This window comes from Haplochromis burtoni, unplaced genomic scaffold, assembly GCF_018398535.1.
Source record: "Haplochromis burtoni strain Fernald_Lab_line unplaced genomic scaffold, NCSU_Asbu1 Contig_79, whole genome shotgun sequence".
In the NCBI taxonomy this organism is placed as follows: Eukaryota; Metazoa; Chordata; class Actinopteri; order Cichliformes; family Cichlidae; genus Haplochromis; species Haplochromis burtoni.
In genome coordinates, this window is record NW_024582440.1 from 1066779 (window position 1) to 1088327 (window position 21549).

Sequence of the window (21549 nt, forward strand, 5' to 3'; positions counted from 1 at the left end):
GGGGGTTATTCTTTCTTTGTTTGATTTTGTAGGTTACATAAAGCCATGTGTGAAAAGTTGTGGGATTTAAAATACTTTATCCCTTTTTACACTGATGGCTCATGGATATAATGGATATAATGGGTATAATGACACGATTGTGTGTCATGTGGCAATTAATGAAACCAGTAGATCCAGTACACCCAGTATATATGAAATTGTAAATAGATTTTGCTAATCAAAACAGTAGCATTTTCATACTTTATGGACCGCAATGGGATCGATTTGCATGTTCATATTTACAGACCTACTGCAGTATGCTGTATGGCTCGCACCCAGCCCACTGATAATATCATCTACTGATGATAGTGAAGGCGTAACATTGATCCCATCAGGATCTCATTTGGATCATTTGGATTGAGAATCCCTTTCTGAGGGGGCAAGTGGACACAAACCATGGCAGCAAAATGTCACTGGATCTCCCCACTGTAATGGTTAAGCAGCTCAGGGTTTTCATACATACAGATAAATAAAATATATACTCTACATGTATGGCTTTCATTTAAATGTGTTTAAATTCTGCACATCAAACTTTACTTTTAACAAATCATGTTACCCTGCAAAGGCGATGTATGTGGGTGTACTAAGAACTGAGCAGGCTGTGTGGAAACTTCCTCTGTGACCTGTTTAAATCCAAAGATTTTTCCTTTCCTGTATCTGAACAGGTAAAATGTGCTGGTAGCACGCTCATCAAACTACTTCATTTTGTAAACAATTTGCTCCTGCTGCTGCCACTCTGTTGTGCAGGGTTGGACTCTTAGGCTTTCACATCCAAATGCAGAATTATGTATATGATTCAGGTCACACCACTAATGCTTCAGCTGCCGCTCTGCATGACTACAACTACAGGTCTGTTGTGTTTACAGTGCTCAAGGCTTGTTTATGACTTTGCTTTGCTCCACTTTGCACTGTTACCGGTTGAGGTTTGTTTGTGCCGGTTGATTTATTTGAGTCTTTTTTTATGACTGGCAAAACAGAACAGCACATTCAAGTCAGAACAATCAGTGGAGATATGTCTATGAAAAAGGTTAGGGGTATATCATTAAATGATGTGGTGTTGTGAGTTTGTGAAAAAGCGGCACGTGTACCTGTGCTTGTGCTGATATGAAAATGTTTCCCTGTAGTCCTTCGTGTTAAATGAGGAAAAGTGGGCGGGCTCATGAATGCTCATCACTGAAATTCAAGCAACAAGCATTCGTTTTTTTCACTACTTTTCATTCTTATCCTGTGATTTCACATGAATTCGATTCTCTTTCTGTCCCTGTTATATGATCAGAGCCAAATTTGGTGGGTATCTTCTACCATTAATGACACGAGGGACACTAAAGTGAAAAAAGTGACTTATAATGAGCCACTCCTGCTTCTGCAGAACTGCTGGTATCACACAAATGAAAACCACTTTACATGAACCAGCAATGGTAGGTGTGTCTATACTGGCAATCACACTCTCGCATGTCTTTTGGAAACAATGTAGATCAAGCAGACTAAATGTGGTGCTGCTGAATAACGTGTACAGCGTTAGCGCCGAGGAAGGCTGGATTTCGGATGGCGGCATGCAGTCTCTTAAATATTTAAATATTTAATTCTCTGAACACCATCAGACTCTCAGAGGACAGTTTAGTTAAAAGAAAAAGTCCTGATGTTGGCAGGTCCCGACTAACTCAGGAGGATGGGTCCACAGTACCAAACAGCAGTCATCACCTCCTGAAACAAAGCACAGAAAATAAAGTTACAATAATCATATTTATTTGTGAGTATTTAAGTTACATCATAGAGCCAATTCCTATTGTAGCTATTACTGCTAATAATATAAATAAATAATTGATGTTAAGGTTATGAGCAACTACAGCAAGTCCTTTACAATCTGAAGTTTTGTCAAACTTCTTTGTTGCACTGTGTGGTCATCCCAGTGTGAACTCATCACTGTGAATAAAATTGTCATAAATCTGCTATTAAAAGTTAAAACTTGTTTTTATCAGCTGCGCTGTATATATTTATTTTTCATTTGTAATGTTATTCTACAGTATTTTTGTACAAGATAGAAACTATACATTATTATATAATGATATGATATAGAAAGCTAATTATTATTATTACCAGCAGCAGTAATTAGCAGTAACATATCATTATCAGATACTACAACACAATTTGTAGTACTACAATATTATTCTGTCTGCTGCACAGTTACAGAATATCATACTTTTCCATCCTCCTGTAAGCTCATTATCACGTGTTTTACTAACACACAGTTTATGTACTCACAGGTATCCATATATGGTGCTAATGTGGCAGTCTTGGGCCGAGTGGGCCGGGAAACTAATAGACGTGTTGGTCAGTGTTACTGTGTGTCTATTTGAATATGAGCCAATCCTTTTTTTCATTTTTTCTCAGCACATTTGCCTACAGGATTTCGCTTCTTCCTCAATGATTGGGCAGAATGCTCTGTAACCTCCTGAAACATGCAAAGTGATGCAAATCTTTTCGGAGCACTATCAGGATGAGAACTGAGGGTCTCTGGCTATCAGTTGGAAAATCAGCTGTTGGGAGATCATATAAGCTTAGAGGAACCTCTACAGACAAGGATACTGGGTATGTATGGCTGGATAATTCTTGCATTATGAGATTTAAACAGTATTTCACATGATTTTGAATTGGTTTGTAGTTTGTAAATAAGTTTGTAAAGAAGGAAATTATCTTCAGTGCACTAAAATATCAGTTTAGTCTTCCAGAAAAGGAAAACTAAGCTTCCAAAAGTGCCACTGAAACTGAGTGCATCCAGGCAACATGGACCAAACATTTCGAGCAGTAACCCGCAGCCCTGGGATTATAATTTGGAGAATTGAGGTAATTTTAATTGCTGCAGTATTGACAATTATAATATTGTAGCTGTTTAAAAAAAAACCAAAAATCAAAAATCTAATTCAGCTGTTTGTCCAGGCAGGTGATGAGCAGTGATGATTGAAGTAGTTGTTAAATCTGATGTATAGATATGTTTGGTGAACATGAAAATAAAGACACTATGTTTTTGTTGTTGTGCAACAGAAAATGGAGCTGGTTCAAGTTCCTGAGAAATCTTACGGAAGCTTTTTTGAAGGCGACTGCTATGTGCTTCTGTTTGTAAGTCTGTGATGGCCACTGATGCACTATTACACTGTTAGATTCGAGGACTGCATATTATGTAGTTAATTCTGCTATTGGTTTTCAACACTTTTCCATTTGGTTTTGTTCTTTGAGTAGTCAGTGGTAACTAAATACTCTGATTCCTGCTATACACTACAGTCTTGACACAATTGTGCACTTCTCCAGACCCAGAAGGTGGGCAACTCTCTGTCTTATAACATCCACTACTGGATCGGCTCACAGTCCACTCAGGATGAGCAGGGTTCTGCTGCTATTTACACCGTACAGCTTGATGAATTTTTGGGCTCTTCCCCGATTCAGTACCGAGAGGTCCAGGACCACGAATCTGACACTTTCAAGGGCTACTTCAAACAAGGAATAATGTGAGTGAATGCCAGCACAGTAGTTATTAATATAAAGTAAAAGAAACCACAACAATTATCATGCCAATATTTTTAGCTACAAGAAAGGCGGTGTTGCATCAGGCATGAGACACACTGAAACCAACACATATGATGTGAAGAGACTGCTCCATGTGAAAGGAAAGAAAAGGGTGATTGCCAAGGAGGTGAGCCATACGTCAAAGCAGTTATATAACATTACTGGACAGATTATATCTTACAGAAAGATTGCTTTATGCTTTATTCTTTCAGGTGGAGATGAGCTGGAAGAGTTTTAACCTTTCAGATGTGTTTTTGCTGGACTTGGGCAAGAACATCATTCAGTGGAACGGACCAAAGAGTAACAGACAAGAAAGGCTCAAAGTAAGATTTTATTTTTTAAGTGTAACAGTGCTGTTGGATGAGATACTCATACTGGAATATACATTTAAGAAGAAATAAGAAAAGCATGTGCAAAAAGGGCTTGTGATGAGTAACCTTTACCCTTACCTTAACTGTACCGGTATGGTGTAGTTACAGGTTCAGTTAATCTAAATTACTCATATTAAAATCTCTATACTCTGTGCTTTATGTATCTAATATTTAATACTTTTACTTATTTTGCCAGTTAAGTATCATTATGAAATCTGCTATGAAGAGTTGTGGGTGTGCACAGTTAAAGCTCATTTCCTTCTTCCTGCAGAGGGTTAAATGCTCTGGAGGAAGAAACTAAGATACAGATGATATCATTGCAAAAGTGACTTAAACTTTTAAATCATAAAGAGCCTTTATCTAGTGAATATTTGCATATTGTAATTTTATTCTGTAGGTGATTCAGTCATATTTATTAAATAGTAAGCTCACATGTTCGGACAAGCAAACGTAGCACGATAAAAGAGGTTTCTAACAAATGCTCACAGAAAGTCTGAACTGAAAAGCAAATAACACTGATTTAAAAGTGAAGAAATACAGGTGCGCATTAAAAACACAGTTAAAAAAAAGACAAAGTACAAGGCTGGAAGTGAAGTACAGGTACATAATGTTCATTCAAATATGACTTATTTTAAAGGGGATTCTGATCTAAGAAGCACACACAAACAGTTTAACAGTTTATTTCTGCCAGGATGTCTGTTTCTGCAGTGCTCACAAAACCAACTCACATGTTTTTACATGTTTAATAGGATGTTTAAAACAAGGTTTATCTGAGGAATTGACCAAATTATATTCCAGCTTCCCAACTCTTTGTTGCGACAGCTTGTACTTTAAAAATACTTTTGAAAATAAGATATTACTGCAGATTACGGTACTGAGTGTCCAGTATGTAGAAGTAAACTGTTACTTTGCTGTTTCTCAGGGCATGTTGCTGGCCCAAGACATCCGAGACAGAGAGAGAGGAGGTCGGGCAGAGATCAGAGTGGTGGAGGGTGAAGCTGAGAGCAGTTCTCCTCAGGCCATGGAGCTCATGACAGAGACGCTTGGAGAAAGAACCGTAGCGCTGAAGGACGGACCTCCTGATGAAGCAGTTGACCAAGAACAGAAGGGACAACTCACACTTTACCAGTGAGAAGCTCACCGACAACTGATACCATACCTATGTTAAGATTCAATTTTGCAGTATTTTATTTGTTAACGACTTTCATTTCAGGATCTCAGATGCAGACGGCCAGATGAGGGTCACAGAAGTTGCTACGAGACCACTAGTTCAGGATCTTCTTAACCATGATGTGAGCCGTCAAACAAAAAACAAATATACACATTAATATTCAACCACAACAATGAGCTAGAGCTAAAACTCCATATTTACTCAAATATAATGATTTAGTTTTGTAAAATTACTACGAATAATCTTATTATTTTAGGACTCCTATATCCTGGACCAGGGAGGGGTAAAGATCTTTGTGTGGAAGGGGAAGAAAGCAAACAAAGAAGAACGACAGGCCGCTATGACCAGAGCTTTGGTGAGAGGAACTGTTAAGAGCTTTTACCTAACTGATGAAAGGTGTCATATTTATTTCCTCTGTTGTAATTGAATTGCTGTCGTAGGACTTCATTAAAGCGAAAAACTACCCGATCACTACAAATGTGGAGACAGTGAATGATGGGGCAGAGTCAGCTCTCTTCAAGCAGCTGTTCCAGAGGTGGACTGTGAAAGACCAGACTCAAGGTCTGGGAAAAGTGAACACAAAAGGAAGGATCGGTACGTGTAGCTGTGAATTCAGAGGAGGGGAAAGAAACACACACACATATAACAGATTTATATGTGTGTGTGATCAGATTTTAAAAGAAAACCAACCTAAATACAAGTTACTTCTGATCACAGTATCTTTATAACATTGCTTTATCATCATATTTTCTTTAGCTCATGTCACACAGGAGAAATTTGATGCTTCATTGATGCACGCCCAGCCAGAGGTTGCTGCACAAGAGAGGATGGTGGACGATGGCACAGGTCAAGTAGAGGTATAGGAATAAATTAACTTTAAATTTAACATTTTTATCAGTAATGCAGTTGCATCAAACAGTCCTCTGCATCAAAGACTCCTCCCACGTCATAAACAGTCCATCAAATGTAACAATCAGTCATTAAAAACCTAGCTAGCAGTCGAAATAATAATCTCATGGTGTCATTTGAACAGGGTTTCACAGATATGTCACCAAAAATAAATAAACAAAATATCAAAATCTCATGCTAAGTATCTAAAAAAAAGTCCTCATTCTGTGTGACAGCCTACTTTGTAAAACCAGCAATGATGACTTGATTATGCTGTAACCAGTCTCAAATCTGTGGGCCTCTTTAAACCACACAGAGTTCAGTTATCATTTGTTTATTTATTTATTTTTTAATCAGAATTAAAGAACAGGAAAGACTGCTTTCTGTCCTTCAACCACCTATTTTCCCCTCCTTGTGGTGTAATTACCGGTGTAGCCTCACGGGGTCACTAACATACTTACAGATTTTAAAACTTTATATCAGGAGAAAATCAAGTACTGCTGATGCTGCTCTCTTGTCTGTTTGAAGCTTTCAGCTCTTCAAATTAAACATTCATGTTGGTGATTTCACAGAGAAAGTGCAGATATTCCATGTTAATTTACTTTTGACTTGCCCAGGTGTGGAGAATTGAAAACCTTGAGCTAGCCCCTATGGACCCCCAGTGGTACGGATACTTCTATGGAGGAGACTGCTACCTGATCCTCTACACTTACTTGGTTAACAACAAGAAGTGCTACCTGCTCTATATGTGGCAGGTGAGGTCACAGTTAAAGCAATTCACAATCACACACCTAAATCTCTTTGTATGTGTCACTGTACCGTATGAGATTTGTGTCACTTGAAATTTCAGGGGCGTCATGCGACACAGGACGAGCTGGCTGCCTCGGCTTTCCAGGCTGTGAGCTTAGATCAAAAGTACAACGGAGAGCCTGTCCAAGTGAGAGTAACTATGGGCAGGGAGCCGAGACACTTCATGGCAATTTTCAAAGGAAAACTGGTTATCTTTGAAGTAAGACTCTTCTCTCAACTTACCCTTATTTCATTTGAAACATAAACACCCCACTTCTGGTTTTGTAACAGTACAGGGTAACACTTTATGATACGTGATATGGTAGGTAGAATTTCCCTAAAACTAAGTGGAATTTCAATGCATTACAATGAAATTATATTTACCTATAAATCCTCACTGTTAGATACTCTAGAATAAGAAGAGAATCATTCAGTTTTTACAACGTTACTGTTTAATGAAAAGAGTCACAAATGATACTGCAAGTAATTTAAATTACTGGTGTCTTACTTGAGCGTTTTATTTTTTTTATTGTACATTTACTCTGGTGTGCATCATGGATGTTTCACAATTCAACTGTCCTTGTATATTACATATAAAATATGAAAGGACACACGCCTTTGATTGCATATAAAAATGTGCTAATAATCGTTCTCCCTTTTCTACTTATAAGAAAAAACAAGCATAGGCCCATGTGATCTTTTATACTGATGGAGCCAAATCTTAATTCATATTTTTTATTTCCAGTTAAAATTACTGCAAAATTACACGCAAACCCAGACTTGGACACAAGAGAATCAACAATAAATTATTGAATATGATATATAAATACATATATTTATGCTTTTTCATTTGCACAGTTTAATAATTTATTTGCTTTCTTTTTGTTATTTTTACACAAAAAAACCCTGCAAAGTACAACACATTTAAAGTTGAAGATGGAGAAATTTTAGTTGTTCTTCTAGTAAATTACCTGATAGTATGCATTCATCAGCATTGCTTGCTCAATACTTCAAATTAGTTATGCATTAGATATAGTTATGGAAAATGACAGTATAATGTCTCCTTTCCTTTTATATCTGTAAAAAGTTGAACTTTTACCAACTTGATATTAAATTGTTAATTGTTAAACTACATTGTGATTATAGATGACATACATTGAAATGCTATTAAATTCTATGGGAATCACACCGTTTGTTGCTTGCCCTATTACAAAGTGCTACTCTGTACACGATATTTTTGTTCTTCCCTTTAGGGCGGCACATCTAGAAAAGGATCTTCAGAACCTGAGCCTCCAGTGAGATTGTTCCAGGTTCACGGGACTGACCAGTTTAACACAAAAACCATCGAGGTCCCAGCCCTGGCCACCTCTCTAAACTCTAGTGATGTGTTTTTGCTCAAGAGCCAAACAGGAATGTATCTCTGGTGCGGAAAGGTAAAAGATACAACTTTATTTTAGACAGAGAAACTGACAGGCCCTTTAGAGCATTTTTGTCTCTTCTTTAATGTAATATAATTCATGATGAAAGATATCTGGAGAGAAATGTCTAGCTATTTGGGGAGATTTCTTTCTTCACAGTGAGGGGTGAGTCACATTTCACACAGTATTTAAAAAAAAATCATTTTTCTAAATTAAGAGAATAGTCATTTTGAAAGTCTGAGTTTTGGGTGCATAGGTGAGGTCCCTTTGCCGAAAAGAGACTAATAAAAATCCCCTTCTGTCTATCACCTTTACATAGAAAATAGGAACAGATGACGGGTTCTTGCAGTAATTCAACGATGTGGCTTTACGATGAAGTTTTAAGGGCTAATGAGTAAAATATTCTTATCAAACTGATTTTTAAAGGCACCTGAACGAACAGTATTTAAGGTTTAGGTACCCTAAGGTTAGTAAGAGTAACAAGCATGTAAATTTTCTCTGAATTAATTAGAAACAGTAAAAGCAGCTGCTCCCTTGTCTGAAGGGGTTGCAACAGTGGTAGCTCCACATGTTTGATTTAGAAGAGTTTAATGGTGGATGTCCTTCCTCCAAAAAGTAATGTACAGATAGTAATTTTTGGTTTTTATTAAGATTTTAATATAAGTGTGCTGTAAGGACTGTAGAGAAATTGTTTCTCACAGTTTCGAGCTGACTAACTCAGCAGGCCCAGACAGGCCTCTGCACTTTTTGGGTGGAACCGAAAGTCATACCTTAGCATCTCTCATCAGGGCTTATCATAGCTAAGACTCTTGTGGCTGAAGAGAATCAAATACCAAAGGAAAGAGGGCATCATTAGAAGAGTGGAGGCTGTTAAGGAAACAAATTGATGGTCAATAACCATGAATGAATATGAATATAACTGGTTGGATGTATTTTTTGAGCATATAGTACATATATATATATATATAAATATAATATAAATAATTATATATTATATATCAATATATTATAAATATATTTTTATATATATATAGTAATATATATATATTATATATATATATATATATAAAAGTACTAGGACTGATTGGCTTTTCGGTCTGTCTGTCGGTGAGCATCTGCCCTTGCTGTGGTTTTGCTGAGTCAAACAGTTCATCTCTACCAGCTGCTGACTCAGCATTCATGAATTTCCTTCATAAGAATAACAAACATGTCACAAGATTTTCCTCATTTTCTAAAACCAGATTAAATCAAATCAAATGAACATTTTTAGCAAAATATAGGCCTATTGATGAGCTCTGGGGTCGGGGGTGGCATCTTTTTGTAAACCAGGGATCAAGTGGAGATGAGAGAGCCATGGCGAAAGAGGTCAGCTCAGCAATCAGCCAGAACTCACCACGAGGCTCTGAAGAGATTATTGCAGAGGGTCAGGAGCCCATTGAATTCTGGGAACTGCTTGGGGGGAAAGCTCCCTATGCAAGTGACAAGAGGTGAGGATAGTATGAACAGGTGAACCAACAGCTTCAAGTGTGACTTTTCATATGTTTGCTTTCACTTGGTTATGTGCCATCCGCAGATTGCAGCAGGTAGTTTTGGACCATAAGCCACGCCTGTTTGAATGCTCCAATAAGACAGGGCGTTTCATTGTGACTGAGGTGACTCACTTCATACAGGATGACCTCAGCGAGGATGATGTCATGCTACTGGACACATGGGACCAGGTAGGATTTTTGACAGGTTATTAATATGAAAATAACAATGAAACTCCACCACTTTAATCACATCCTGCTTTTTCTCCAGGTGTTTATCTGGGTCGGTAAAGACGCAAATGAGGAGGAGCGCAAAGAGGCACTGACAACCAGCCAAGAGTATCTGCAGACCCACCCGGGTGACAGAGATCCACACACCCCCATTGTCTTGATCAAGCAAGGCTTCGAGCCACCCACCTTCACTGGGTGGTTTGCAGCCTGGGATCCCACCAAATGGAGTGTGAGTGTTATGCTTTTGAGCTGAAATGTGGATTTCCATTTCTAATTAAAATAATCTTACAAATATTTCTCTTTCAGTCAGGAAAGAGCTATGAGGAGCTGAAGAAGGAGTTTGGAGATACAGCGTCACCTGTTAATGTTACTGTTGCAGTATGTAAAGTTTTATTCATTTCTCAAACTCTGTTTAGGTTAAAACTTGCAACAAAGTTCTATGTTAGCATGAAGTTTTAGCTCGTGAATTATTGAATTTAAAAGATTTAAAATTTATAGACCTTCATATCATAATCTGCAGTGTGGAGTGTAGCTATATTAGACCCTCAAGTGTAGGAAACAGAAGGCAAAAGTTCAAAATATTTATTGATGATAAATCAAAATCCAAGAATCCAAACACAAAGAGCAAAGCCAGGTAAGTAACTGGGAGCACTGGGCGTGTACTGCCACAGACACACAACTAAGTGGACAACACAATAAAGAGAACAAGCAAACTGGAGCTTTAAATGGGCACCAGAGATCAGCGAAAGTGGAAACATAAGAGCAACAAGACTCAGGTGAAACTAATCAAGGACAGTGAGACAAAATAAAAATAAGGACAAAGCACAAGAGCGAAATGACTCACAAAACAAAACAAGAACTATTCTGGAGAAGACTTGACAACAATATGCAAAAGGACACTGAGGAGGCAGGGACAAACTAAAACAAGTAAATAAATATAAATGCTCTAAACATGATCAGAAACCAAACAAAATAAAGAATATGAATCCTAAAGGCCAAACAAAAGTTCATAATGAAGGTAGAAATAATCTAAGCATCTGAGCGAGGAAATAAACTGATTAGGGACTGTTTACAAAACAAACAGAAATCCAACTGAAACCAAGCACAAAGAAAACACAATCAAAACCATGAAAGCCATCACAATATAAAGCACCTTCAGGCAACTGTTGTTGTGATTTGGTTCTATAGAAATAGACAATCAATTCATCACTATACTCTAAGTACACGGGAAACCAGGACACTAAACCACGAAGATAGTTTCGACATGGTGATTATTGGCTTTGCCTTAAATATACGTGTGATTAATATAATTCAGAGACAGGAGTAAAGAATAAGGGCCAGAACCTGCATTAATAAAGTACTGTGATTTGTATACTCAAAGATTGAGATTAATAATACAATATAAACCAAAATGTTCTTTTAATGTGATTTTCTAGGAGCAGAACGGAGGGAACAGTGTGAAAAGTTTTCAGTCTTTCCCACCTGACGATTTGAGAAACAAGCTTGCCAACGAGCTGCCAGAAGGTGTTGACCCGAAACAGAAAGAGGTATGTACGCGCGTTCCCAACGTTTCCATTTCCCATCAAATCCACATTTAAGTTCAAGATTTGTACGTGTATCTGCTTATTCATTAATTTAGTGATGATTACAACCATCACCAGTAAAACTCTGCAGCTTAAAAAATAACACGTGTGCCATCACTCGCTAAACTTTGTCACCTCATTTGCAGAAATACCTCTCTGACACTGACTTCACCACCGTCTTTGGAATGACCAAAGATGAGTTTGTGAGCTTGCCGCAGTGGAAACAGCTGAAAATGAAGAAAGAAAAAGGGATGTTTTGAGATTTTTTTTCAGTATTTGAAATAAGTAGTTACTGATAGAAGCCAGCTGTTGGGGTCTCTTTGTATGATCTTTCTTGCTTTTCATGTTTTTTCACTTACTAATCTTTAAAAATTAAAAAATTTATAATCATGAGTCCATTCTGTACATTTTAGTCAAATTACTTTTTTTTTTTCCAAAACTTTATTTTTGTAATCTGTGCTGCCTTTATGGAGTTAACACTATTTAGGAACTCTTGTGTCAAAATCAATGAACCTAACTGAACTATGAACCACAATCTCCCCTGCATGTTTGTGCAGTCGAACCCCGTAGGAGGCAACAGTTAACTCACACGTCTTATATTACGATATTTATCAGGATGTCATTTTTTTAACAAATGTGATTCTTACCAGGTTCAAATGAATGATTTAAATAAAACCTCAGATAAACAACATTGCACTGTCATTTATTCAATTAATAAAACGTAAGAATGTGAAAAAGTAAGTTCATGTTTCAATAGCTTGTAGAAACACTTTCAGCAACAATGATAATCATTTTCTGTATGACTGTATAACTTTCCTTGTTGTGGAGGAATTTTGGCCCGATCTTCCTTACAGCGTTGCTTCAGTTCATTGAAATTTGATTGATGTTCTAGATTGATTTTTTTTATTGTGTCCCAATATGTAAAATCTTAAGACATGGAAGATGGTGCATTTTCTTTTATCCCCATAATGGCCAATAGGATTAATAGGTTTAGAACTAAACTGAAAACTTTTTATAAAGAAGAAAGTAATTAAAATGATTTACTTAGTTGCACCCGGAACAGCAACAAACATTTGTGTCACTTACTTTGAAGTTACTCATAATATGAAAGTAAAGATGACCTGATTTTCCATCTTTTGTGCAAATAACGATGGAACACGATGTGCTCAAAATAAGTGAAGAAAACAGAAATCTCCATTCCCGCTTTCATTTGTAAATTGTTATCTTATGTGATTCCCAGAAATCAGTCTGAAAAAGAAAAGGCGACCTTTACCTTTAGTGTACTAAATATACAATCAGTTATACGATCGGTCATGAGTCTCCTAAAAATGAGGTGCTTAACTGATCATCAGAGATTTGAAAGATGAGCAGGCGTCAGCACGTTCCTTGATAATCAGGCTTGAATGTCAAGCTGCTTATTAAGTCATTATTTGTTTTTATTCACTTTCTCCATATTTTAAATGCAAGTTAACAGAAATGGCACAAAGCATTACTCACTCATTTTATTATGATATAAATGTATGGCATTAACATTTAAATTTGAACATCTATTTCAAAGCCAATGACAGAGCTGAAAATATTACAAACAGAAAAAAGGCATCATACATAAAAGGATGTATTTTCAGTACTTTTGTTTGAAATCAAAGAAAAAAAAAAACAAAAAAAGCAATTTGGCTGCACAGCAACATGTCAAAGGTCATTTCCTTTTCTTTTTTTGTATCACCGGGAAAACCTGAAAATGAACTGTCCAGCACCTATGGATGTTGGTGTTATAATTCATTTGCCATCACCTGACTGCTCAAGAAGCGGCCACAGTATCACCACACAGCACTAAAATAACAGTAACCTCCTAAACTTACATACATTTGACAGTCGATGCTACAGGTTATAAAGAACTAGCAAAAAAGTACCTCAGAGTACAAAGTCAACAACCTGTATTAAAACCAAAAAGGATACACAGCTAAATGCAGCAACTTCAACATAACCCGTGCAGATTTATTGTTCTGCTTCTGTCTTCTACAAGAGATCCATTTATCAATATATGCTTTTCTAATCATTAAAGTCCAGCCTGATATGTTCAAAACTTTAATTATTTGTCGACTTTGTTAAATCGACTTTGTAAACTGGGGAATAAAAGAATGATACATTGTCTACAAAATAAACTGACACTGAAAATCCCTGTTAAAAAGTATCTGTAACAGCAAATAAGACATATTATTCATTACATGTAGTTGATAGTATTGCATGCAAACACACTCATAAATGACACAAACTTGTGTGCATTTTGGAAATCAGTATACATTCATAGGTGCTCGTGCAGGCTACGGATCATAGATGAAGTGAAGAGTCTACTTTTGATTCTGGCACAATTTTTTAAAAAAAAGAAAGTAAAAAGGCATTAAAAATGTTACATACAAAGTGTTTTACAGCAATGAAAGACATCTGAAGAGGCAAAGTTCAGCAAGTTCCACTGCGAATGTGCAAACATGCAGCATGTCCTTGCAGCCAGACAAAAAAAATCCAGCCTGCAGTGGTCAGCTCATCAGGTCTGGCTGACACATTTGGTTAAAAAAGGGAATGTTGGCTTTAATGTAATCTGACAAATAAATGTCACAATATAAGAACTTTAAAAAGTGCAAATGCAGCCAAATCCATTTGTCTATTTTTTTTAATAAAAACACATAAAAATTTTAAGACTTTGAGGCTTTGAATAAATGAACAGCCTATTTGAAATCAACAGACTTCAAAGTTTGCATTACTCTTCCACAATGCCAGTCCTGCTCTTACTATTTTAAACCGTCTTCATATTTACTTGTACTTGTTATTGTTATATTATGAGAGAAACCAGCAACACAGCCTGATCAAAATCCTTATGATCAAATTTAAGTTAACAATAACTTCACAGAAAAGAAACCTCTGTGTTTGTAATGTCTTCTTCTGGTTGAAGCTAAAACAGCTGCTGTGGAGATTCTTACCGAGACAGATAAATCGTGACTTTTGTCTTGACTGCTTCTTGTGTATAAAATATCCTTCTTAAAATCAAAAAGGTAAACAGTCAAAGCAACATGGAGTATGTTCCATGTATTGCAACATGCATTAAATAAAGAAAAACCCAAACACTTACGACAGACTTGAATTAAATGATTGGCAAATAACATAAAGTAGTCAGCGAAATTTCAGCTTGTAAACCTGAGATCGTTCAGCACAATTTTTAAAAATGTAACTTCTACTACAATGTATCATAACTAGGGCTCTAACTAATCTTTTCAACTTTTCCTTATAGATTAAGCTGCCAATTATTTCCACAGTTATTCTACTAATCATTTTCTCATAAAATGTCAAACTATTGACTAGCAACATCTAATCTCAACTGATTTTTGTAAGAACAGAAATATCTAACTTCAAATCAAAATGCTGCTGGATTTTATCAAGTTATGAACTATTTTATCTCTGACCTTACTCAGTAGTAGATGAAACATAAATTTAAGACAAAATGCAGCTTTCATTGATTTTGGTGCCTTCGACCTCACTGTTGAGGGCGTCTCCATTATTAGGCAGGCTCTTCTTTGTGTTCTCTGCATCGTGAGGCAGCTCCAAACTGTCTCCGTCACCTGGAAAGATCCTGTCCTGCTCTGGAGTCTCATCGAATGCATCCTTGTAGGCACTTATGCTGTCCGAGTCGTTTTCATCCAGCAGGGGATCTTGTCCATCTGCTGCCCCGTTTTCATAAGGTCTCTGGTGGACCCCATCCTCAGCGACCAGGCTGCCCAGTGCAAGAGAAGGCTGGTGACACATGGGCTTATTTACCATTCTCCATTGCTTCTCCTCTGTGCCCTCACTCTGTCCTCTTTGCACTGCAGCTCCCAATTCATCTTTGCTGCTGTGAGAGGAGGAGCTCTCGACTTTGTTGGCATCATTTCTTATTTTGTGTCCCTGCATTGTTGCTTTAGCCATCTCACCTGGTCCTGATAGTTTGTTATTCCCTTCCTGCAAGGTGTAAACAAAGAAAAGCATAAGCAGTGCTCATTCATAGAAAATATAATTAGTGTTTTTTTTAAAGATCTTGAGCCATCAATCATCTCTTTTTGGAAAGAAAACAGGAAATATGTGCAGTAATTTATTGAAATGTGTAAACATACAAATAAAGTATATAAGACACAAACAAAAAGGATTTTGGCTGCCTTTTGTTTTTGCCTCTTTGACAACCATCTTGTTGGTGCAAAAATATTGTCTTATGCCCCCAAAAGGTGTCACGTTTGGCTTTTTCTGTACATTTTAACTAAATAAATCAGAACAAATGTTTAAAAATGAACTAAAATTGTTGTCTGTTATGTGTAGTCACAGCACTGGTTAATCCCTTGAGTTAGGTGTCTTTTTTAAGCTTGAATGAGTCATAGGTAAGTATTAAACTGCTTAACAACAACAACAACAAAAACAAATCAAAAATGTCTGTCTCCTTGGAAGCAAAATATAAATAAATGAGGAGTGGCCCCAAGACTTTTGCACAACATTGTATATTTTAAAGCTATTCTTAAGAATTTTTATTCCTACTCTCCACTCAGCTAACACTATCTAAACAGAGAAGATAAGAAAAGCAAGAAGTCAGACTCTTGAAGAAGAGCATTACCATCAAGTCCAGGTTTAAAGTAGAATAACCTGTGCAGACTCCTGATTGTCCTTCACACTAGACACTCAGCATAATTTAGTGGGGTACCAGGCTAGAGGTCAAGTGATCAGACTCTTTTCACCATGAAAAATGAAGAGATTACTCCAAAACGTGTTATGCACCACCACAAATTGTTTTTATAAGGACAACACAAGAATGGACGAGGCGTGGAAGTTTCAGGAGTGGAAAATGAGTAACAGTAATTGAAACAATTGATTGTGCCAGTCTCAACAAATGTGGCTTGGATACTTAAGTACTTCTGTACTTTTCTAACTTCTTCATTTCGTTTTCAGGGCTTTTTTCCCCAGAAAGACGAGACTCAGTTGCTAAAACCCTTAAGGACAAAACTAAACCACAACACACAGAAAATCTTGTATGCCCAGGCCTGCCATGTCTCCGGGTTACACACCCAGAAAAAAACAAAACAACGACATAGCATCGCCATCATTCATATTCACGAGCGATCACACGCCTGACACACTGTTGCGCAATAGGTTCCCTTTACATCTTTATAAACAAATTCGGAGCCTCTGCAAGCTTACATAAACGGTCTCACTTTACCTCTTTTAATCTTTCCACTTCTTGCATCAAAGAGTGCACCATGCTCTCCAGTTTTCTTTTGGCCTCCCTCTCTTGCTCCAACTCCTACAAATGTAAAGAGACAGCAGCAGCTCGTTAGTGTCACAATCTGTTGTAATCACAAACAACGAACTTTACTTGCACGCACGCACGCACCTAAGAGACTTTAAGACTTTACTTCGTGTTTTGGCTCGACCTGGACTTACCAAACTAGCCTGTCCAGCTTCTCTCTGGGCTTCAGCCAGCAGCTCCTCTACACCCTCCAGTGTGTCCTGCAGGACGTCCACCTGGAACAACAGAGCCTCTCGCTCGACCTCCAGCCCACGCAGCTCTTGCACAGCCTCTTCATAGCTGGCCTGCAGCTCTAGCTATATCACAAAGTTACACGGTAACAGATCAGTGTAGGCAACTTCAGGAGAATGCATGCCAGTCAGTGGGAGTGCTCGTTGAGCTCTCAGAGGCAACAATCTGTGGGAGGCCTCCTGTGGTAGCGTGACAATGCCTCCCTATGTAAAGGAATATGCTTCACTGCTGTGATTTATTACTGTGAGCACAGCCTTCAATAGCAGTAAACATCATTATATTTATAGCAACAATAAGGAGGATAATGGTGAGAAATCGTTACCATTTCTGGTAGTCCCATGAAGAGGTCCTGCTCAGATTGCTGAAAGGAAAACAAATAATTTTAATAAAAAACATTTGAGTATTTTGAGTTAAAATCAGCACAAAGCAGTTTAAATGAGGCATACTGGATCCTCTCCTGTTGGTCCCCTTTAACTCAAACACGAACGATGACCTTAAAATTTAAAGTTACACAAATTCAGTTATTATAAGCATCAAAATAAACTTTACTGCATCTTACAAAAGGTAGCTTTGATTATTTGTCCACTTTATTCATACGTGTCTCTTATAGGAGTTTGTTACTTATATTTATAAATCAATTAATGCCGACAGCTGCTGTCAAACACGTGTAAATGACTTAATACTGAATGGAAAATAAACATTGTAAATGTTTTCCCTTCAATTCATACCATGCCAAGTCATAACACGGTCATCTCGGGGCACTTTACAAAGTCAGGTCAACAACTTACATAATGAAGACAGAAATGTTCCCTTTAGGAAGCTCTTGGCCGCAGTAGGAAAGGAAATGCCTCCTTAACAGGAAGAAATCTCTGACAGAAGCACTTCTGTTTCCGCATTTAATATTGTGGCCATTTTCCCATAACTGATAGGCTTTTTACATAATTGATGACGCAGACAAAAGCTCTGCTCTAGTTGGGAGTTATTAGACTGATCTCCTGACCAAAAGGATCCCATTAAGAAAAACATACACAAACAAATTTAAAATCATAACTCAACTCAATGTAGCTGCTTCAGTTTCTGGGTCCTAGGAATCAGAATCAGAAACTTTATTGTCATTGTCACGAGAACAACGAAATGAAGAATGGTCCCCGATCATTGCATCATCCCTAGCAATATCAAAATATAAATAAAACAATAAAATTCAATAAATAAAATAAATAGAATACTTAAAATACTAATAAGATGTAACAGTAAAACATTCACATACATTCCCACACACATGCTTCAGGCCGTGCATAGATTAACACAAGAGTGGCGTGATGGACATTTTTTTTGTAGTATTCAGATGTGTTATTGCAGTTGGATAACAGCTGTGTTTGAGTCTATTAGTCCTTGCTCTGATTGCCCTGTACCGTCTGCCTGAGGGCAACAGTTCGAACAGGAGTGGCCAGGATGTGAGGTGTCTTTTATGATGTTTTGGGCCTTTTTAAAACAGTGGACGTTGTGTAGAACTTCCAGTGTGGGGAGAGGGCAGCCAGTGATCTTTTGGGCGGTGTTAATGATCCCTTGGAGTGCTTTCCTCTGAGCCCCTGTGCAGCTAGTGTACCAAATACATATGCAGTAAGTTAGAACACTCTCAATGGTGGCTCTGTAGAAGGACACCAGCAGTCTCTGTGCGATGTTATTCCTCCTGAGAATTCTCAGGAAGTACAGTCTCTGTTGGGCCTTTTTCAGCAGCTCGGAGGTGTTCACACTCCAGGAAAGGTTCTCCTCTATATTGACTCCCAGGAAGCGGAAGCTTGCCACCCTTTCTACACAGTCCCCATTTATGAATAGTGGTTGGATCTCTGCCTTTTTCCTTCTGAAGTCTATTATGAGTTCTTTGGTTTTTGAAGTGTTGAGGAGGAGGTTATTGGCCTTACACCATGACGTCAGCTGCTCCACCTCGTCTCTGTACGTAGACTCGTCTCCCTTGGAAATGAGCCCCACCACTGTGGTGTCATCTGCAAATTTCACAAAGATGTTGCTGTGGTGGCGAGGAGTGCAGTCGTGTGTGTAGAGAGAGTAGAGCAGTGGACTGAGCACACAGCCCTGGGGTGAGCCAGTGCTGAGACTCAGGGCTGAGGATGTGTGATGGCCAACTCTGACTCTCTGTCTACGGCCCGAGAGGAAGCTGTTGATCCACATGCAGGTGCTGTATGGAAGCCCCAGGTCTTGTAGCTTGGCCACCAGTTTGTGTGGAAGGATGGTGTTAAAAGCTGAGCAGTAATCCACGAAGAGCATCCGCACATAGCTACCATGCTCTTCCAGGTGAGTTAATGCAGCATGGAGTGCTGTGGCTACAGCGTCTTCCGTGGACCGGTTTGCTCTGTAGGCAAACTGGTGTGGATCCAGGCTGCGGGGCAGGGCTGCTGTGATGTGTCTGCGGACCAGCTTCTCAAAGCATTTCATTACCACTGGGGTGAGTGCCACCGGTCTGTAGTCGTTCAGGCCGGTGATGTGGGGCTTCTTAGGCAAGGGGACTATGGTGGAGGACTTCAGGCAGAGTGGGATAGTCGCCTGTGCGAGGGATTTGTTGAAGATCCTTCAACAAATCCCTGCGTAGCCTTGCAGTCACCCTGTCAGTTACCGAGTAGAAATACAACCATCTCGGTTTTTACAAAATATCTAGTTAACTTGTGACTTTTTTATTTTAATAATAATCTTTTAAAACTGGGTTAGTCATGCTGTACAACAGGCTTTCGGAGCTTTCAGATAGACGAGTTTGTTTAGTACAAGTTTAACTGAACTAGTAAAAATAAGGAAGCCATAAAAACACGAGATATCGCCATTTATTGCTGTACTAAAAGTTCAGAAGCAAACCATCTTCTGCAATTTGGAAAGTACGATTTCATGGTTTTACTGCTCCCGTCACTACTGGCAGTCACACTGTTTTCATTTCAAACATTTCTCTCCTAACTACAAAGAAAGACCCAGATATTTACAGATATCAACAGCTGTTTAAAAAACAATTTCATTTACTTTATAAATCCAGTGCCAGAGATGTCAGCAGGATCCACAAACTAATCCTCAAGCCTGGACCCATCATTGGCCAGAATTTGGAGGCATTCGAGTCAGTTAGAGACCGTAAGTCAGTGATCAAACTGCTCTCTGTCATGGACAACTCATCATACCCACTTTGCTCCACACTTCTGACCCAGCAGAGCTCCTTCTCACTGCCATAAACAACTCAGGAAATCATTCCCATCGTTCTCTATAAAGCTGTATAATAACTCCTCGTTCTATGACAGGTGGTCACACCTGTCCGACATGTGATTCCACACATATTTCTATTATACCTTCATGCACTTATAGCATACATATTATGTACTAATGCAGTTTGCATTACTCTTCCACAATGCCAGTCCTGCTCTTACTATTTTAAACTGTCTTCATATTTACTTGTACTTGTTATATTATGAGAGAAAGTTTTTCCATTCTATCATAGTATAAGAGCTTTACTAGACCCCTGTAGCACTTTAACTTTGTTAAATATTGTAGGCTGCATTATTTTTATTCTTCATCTTGCTGCTGTAGCATAATCATTTTTCTTGTGGATCTATAAAGTAGATATCCATCTATCCACTTTTTGGCACGACTGACCATAACTAGACACCACTCTGTGTCACAAGGTACAAACCTTTAGACTCTCGGCCTATGCAAGCGTCTCATCCCAGAGGTATTAGGTAGCACTGCGTGTCCATCACATATATAATGTTGTAACACTGAGACAACAATGAGTTCATCTCATCGAGTGTCAGTTTTTATGCTAGCTACTACCTGGCTGTCACTCCTCCTCTTCAGGGTGCTCGCTCTGCTGTCGCTTCTTGTCACACGTCTGGAGGAGCTGTCAGTCTGATGAGAAGACGAAAACACATCTCAGGCGGAGTCTGAGCATCACCATCATCATCATCACCTCATCATCATGAGCCACAACAACAAAACAACGAACAGCTAACAGCGCTAACGCCGAGGAAGTGAAGTGAAGCGACGGGCCTGACGACTGCTCCGTTTACCCTAGCCGTCTGTTTATTTTAAGTGTTGAACAAATTAAAAACACCAAACTTATTCGGTTATTTAAAACAGCTGTGACGTTTGACACTAACGTTAACGACGCCGTGATTTTTGTCCTCTCACCTCTTTAATAATACTGCGCAGAGACTCGTCCTCGCTCATTCCCCGAGAAAACGAGCGCTTCTTCGGTGAACCACTGCTGTCCAGCGTGACCGAGTGCATGTTGTACGCGTTATATTACGTTTTTCTTTATATAAGAGACACCTCCGGGCTCTCTGGCTGAAGTGGTGTTTTTTACTTGTTTCCTACGCAGCTACAGGGAGCTACACCCAGGCCCTGATCTACGGAAAGCCGCAGGGACCAAACCGTGT

At 38.4% G+C, this 21549-nt stretch overlaps 2 protein-coding genes across 4 annotated transcripts; one reads left to right on the forward strand and one right to left on the reverse strand.

The window, feature by feature from the left end:
- The first annotated feature begins 2374 nt into the window (after positions 1-2374).
- avil (advillin) lies at positions 2375-12106 on the forward strand. Of its 2 annotated transcripts, none has more exons than XM_005924788.3 (20): positions 2375-2628; positions 2756-2883; positions 3082-3156; positions 3346-3542; positions 3619-3727; positions 3813-3923; positions 4894-5099; positions 5185-5263; positions 5399-5497; positions 5583-5736; positions 5899-5999; positions 6648-6785; positions 6881-7039; positions 8073-8252; positions 9567-9724; positions 9811-9955; positions 10035-10223; positions 10301-10372; positions 11431-11541; positions 11724-12106. In XM_005924788.3, the coding sequence occupies exons 2-20, from the start codon at positions 2824-2826 to the stop codon at positions 11835-11837; spliced, it is 2457 nt and encodes an 818-aa protein (XP_005924850.1). In that variant the 5' UTR covers positions 2375-2628; positions 2756-2823; the 3' UTR covers positions 11838-12106. The 2 variants fall into 2 exon arrangements, with proteins under 2 accessions (XP_005924850.1, XP_005924849.1); XM_005924787.3 differs by having other exon boundaries at positions 2761-2883.
- Positions 11991-21534, reverse strand: si:ch1073-456m8.1 (probable RNA-directed DNA polymerase from transposon X-element). Of its 2 annotated transcripts, XM_005924785.3 has the most exons (6): positions 21302-21534; positions 20945-21019; positions 17448-17486; positions 17029-17190; positions 16805-16888; positions 11991-15564 (listed from the first exon to the last, which is right to left on the reverse strand). In XM_005924785.3, exons 1-6 carry the CDS (start codon positions 21398-21400, stop codon positions 15061-15063), a joined length of 963 nt encoding a protein of 320 aa, XP_005924847.1. In that variant the 5' UTR covers positions 21401-21534; the 3' UTR covers positions 11991-15060. The 2 variants fall into 2 exon arrangements, with proteins under 2 accessions (XP_005924847.1, XP_042077993.1); XM_042222059.1 differs by lacking the exons at positions 11991-15564; positions 16805-16888; positions 17029-17190; positions 17448-17486 and having other exon boundaries at positions 18333-21019; positions 21302-21351.
- Positions 21535-21549: the final 15 nt, after the last annotated feature.

Coding starts and splice junctions, on each gene's coding strand:
- avil (XM_005924788.3), top strand. CDS start 2,824: ATGGACCAAACATTTCGAGCAGTAACCCGCAGCCCTGGGATTATAATT. Junction 5,737..5,898: donor GAACACAAAAGGAAGGATCG/GTACGTGTAGCT, acceptor TATTTTCTTTAG/CTCATGTCACACAGGAGAAA. Junction 6,786..6,880: donor ACCTGCTCTATATGTGGCAG/GTGAGGTCACAG, acceptor TTGAAATTTCAG/GGGCGTCATGCGACACAGGA.
- si:ch1073-456m8.1 (XM_042222059.1), bottom strand. CDS start 19,576: ATGAAATGCTTTGAGAAGCTGGTCCGCAGACACATCACAGCAGCCCTG.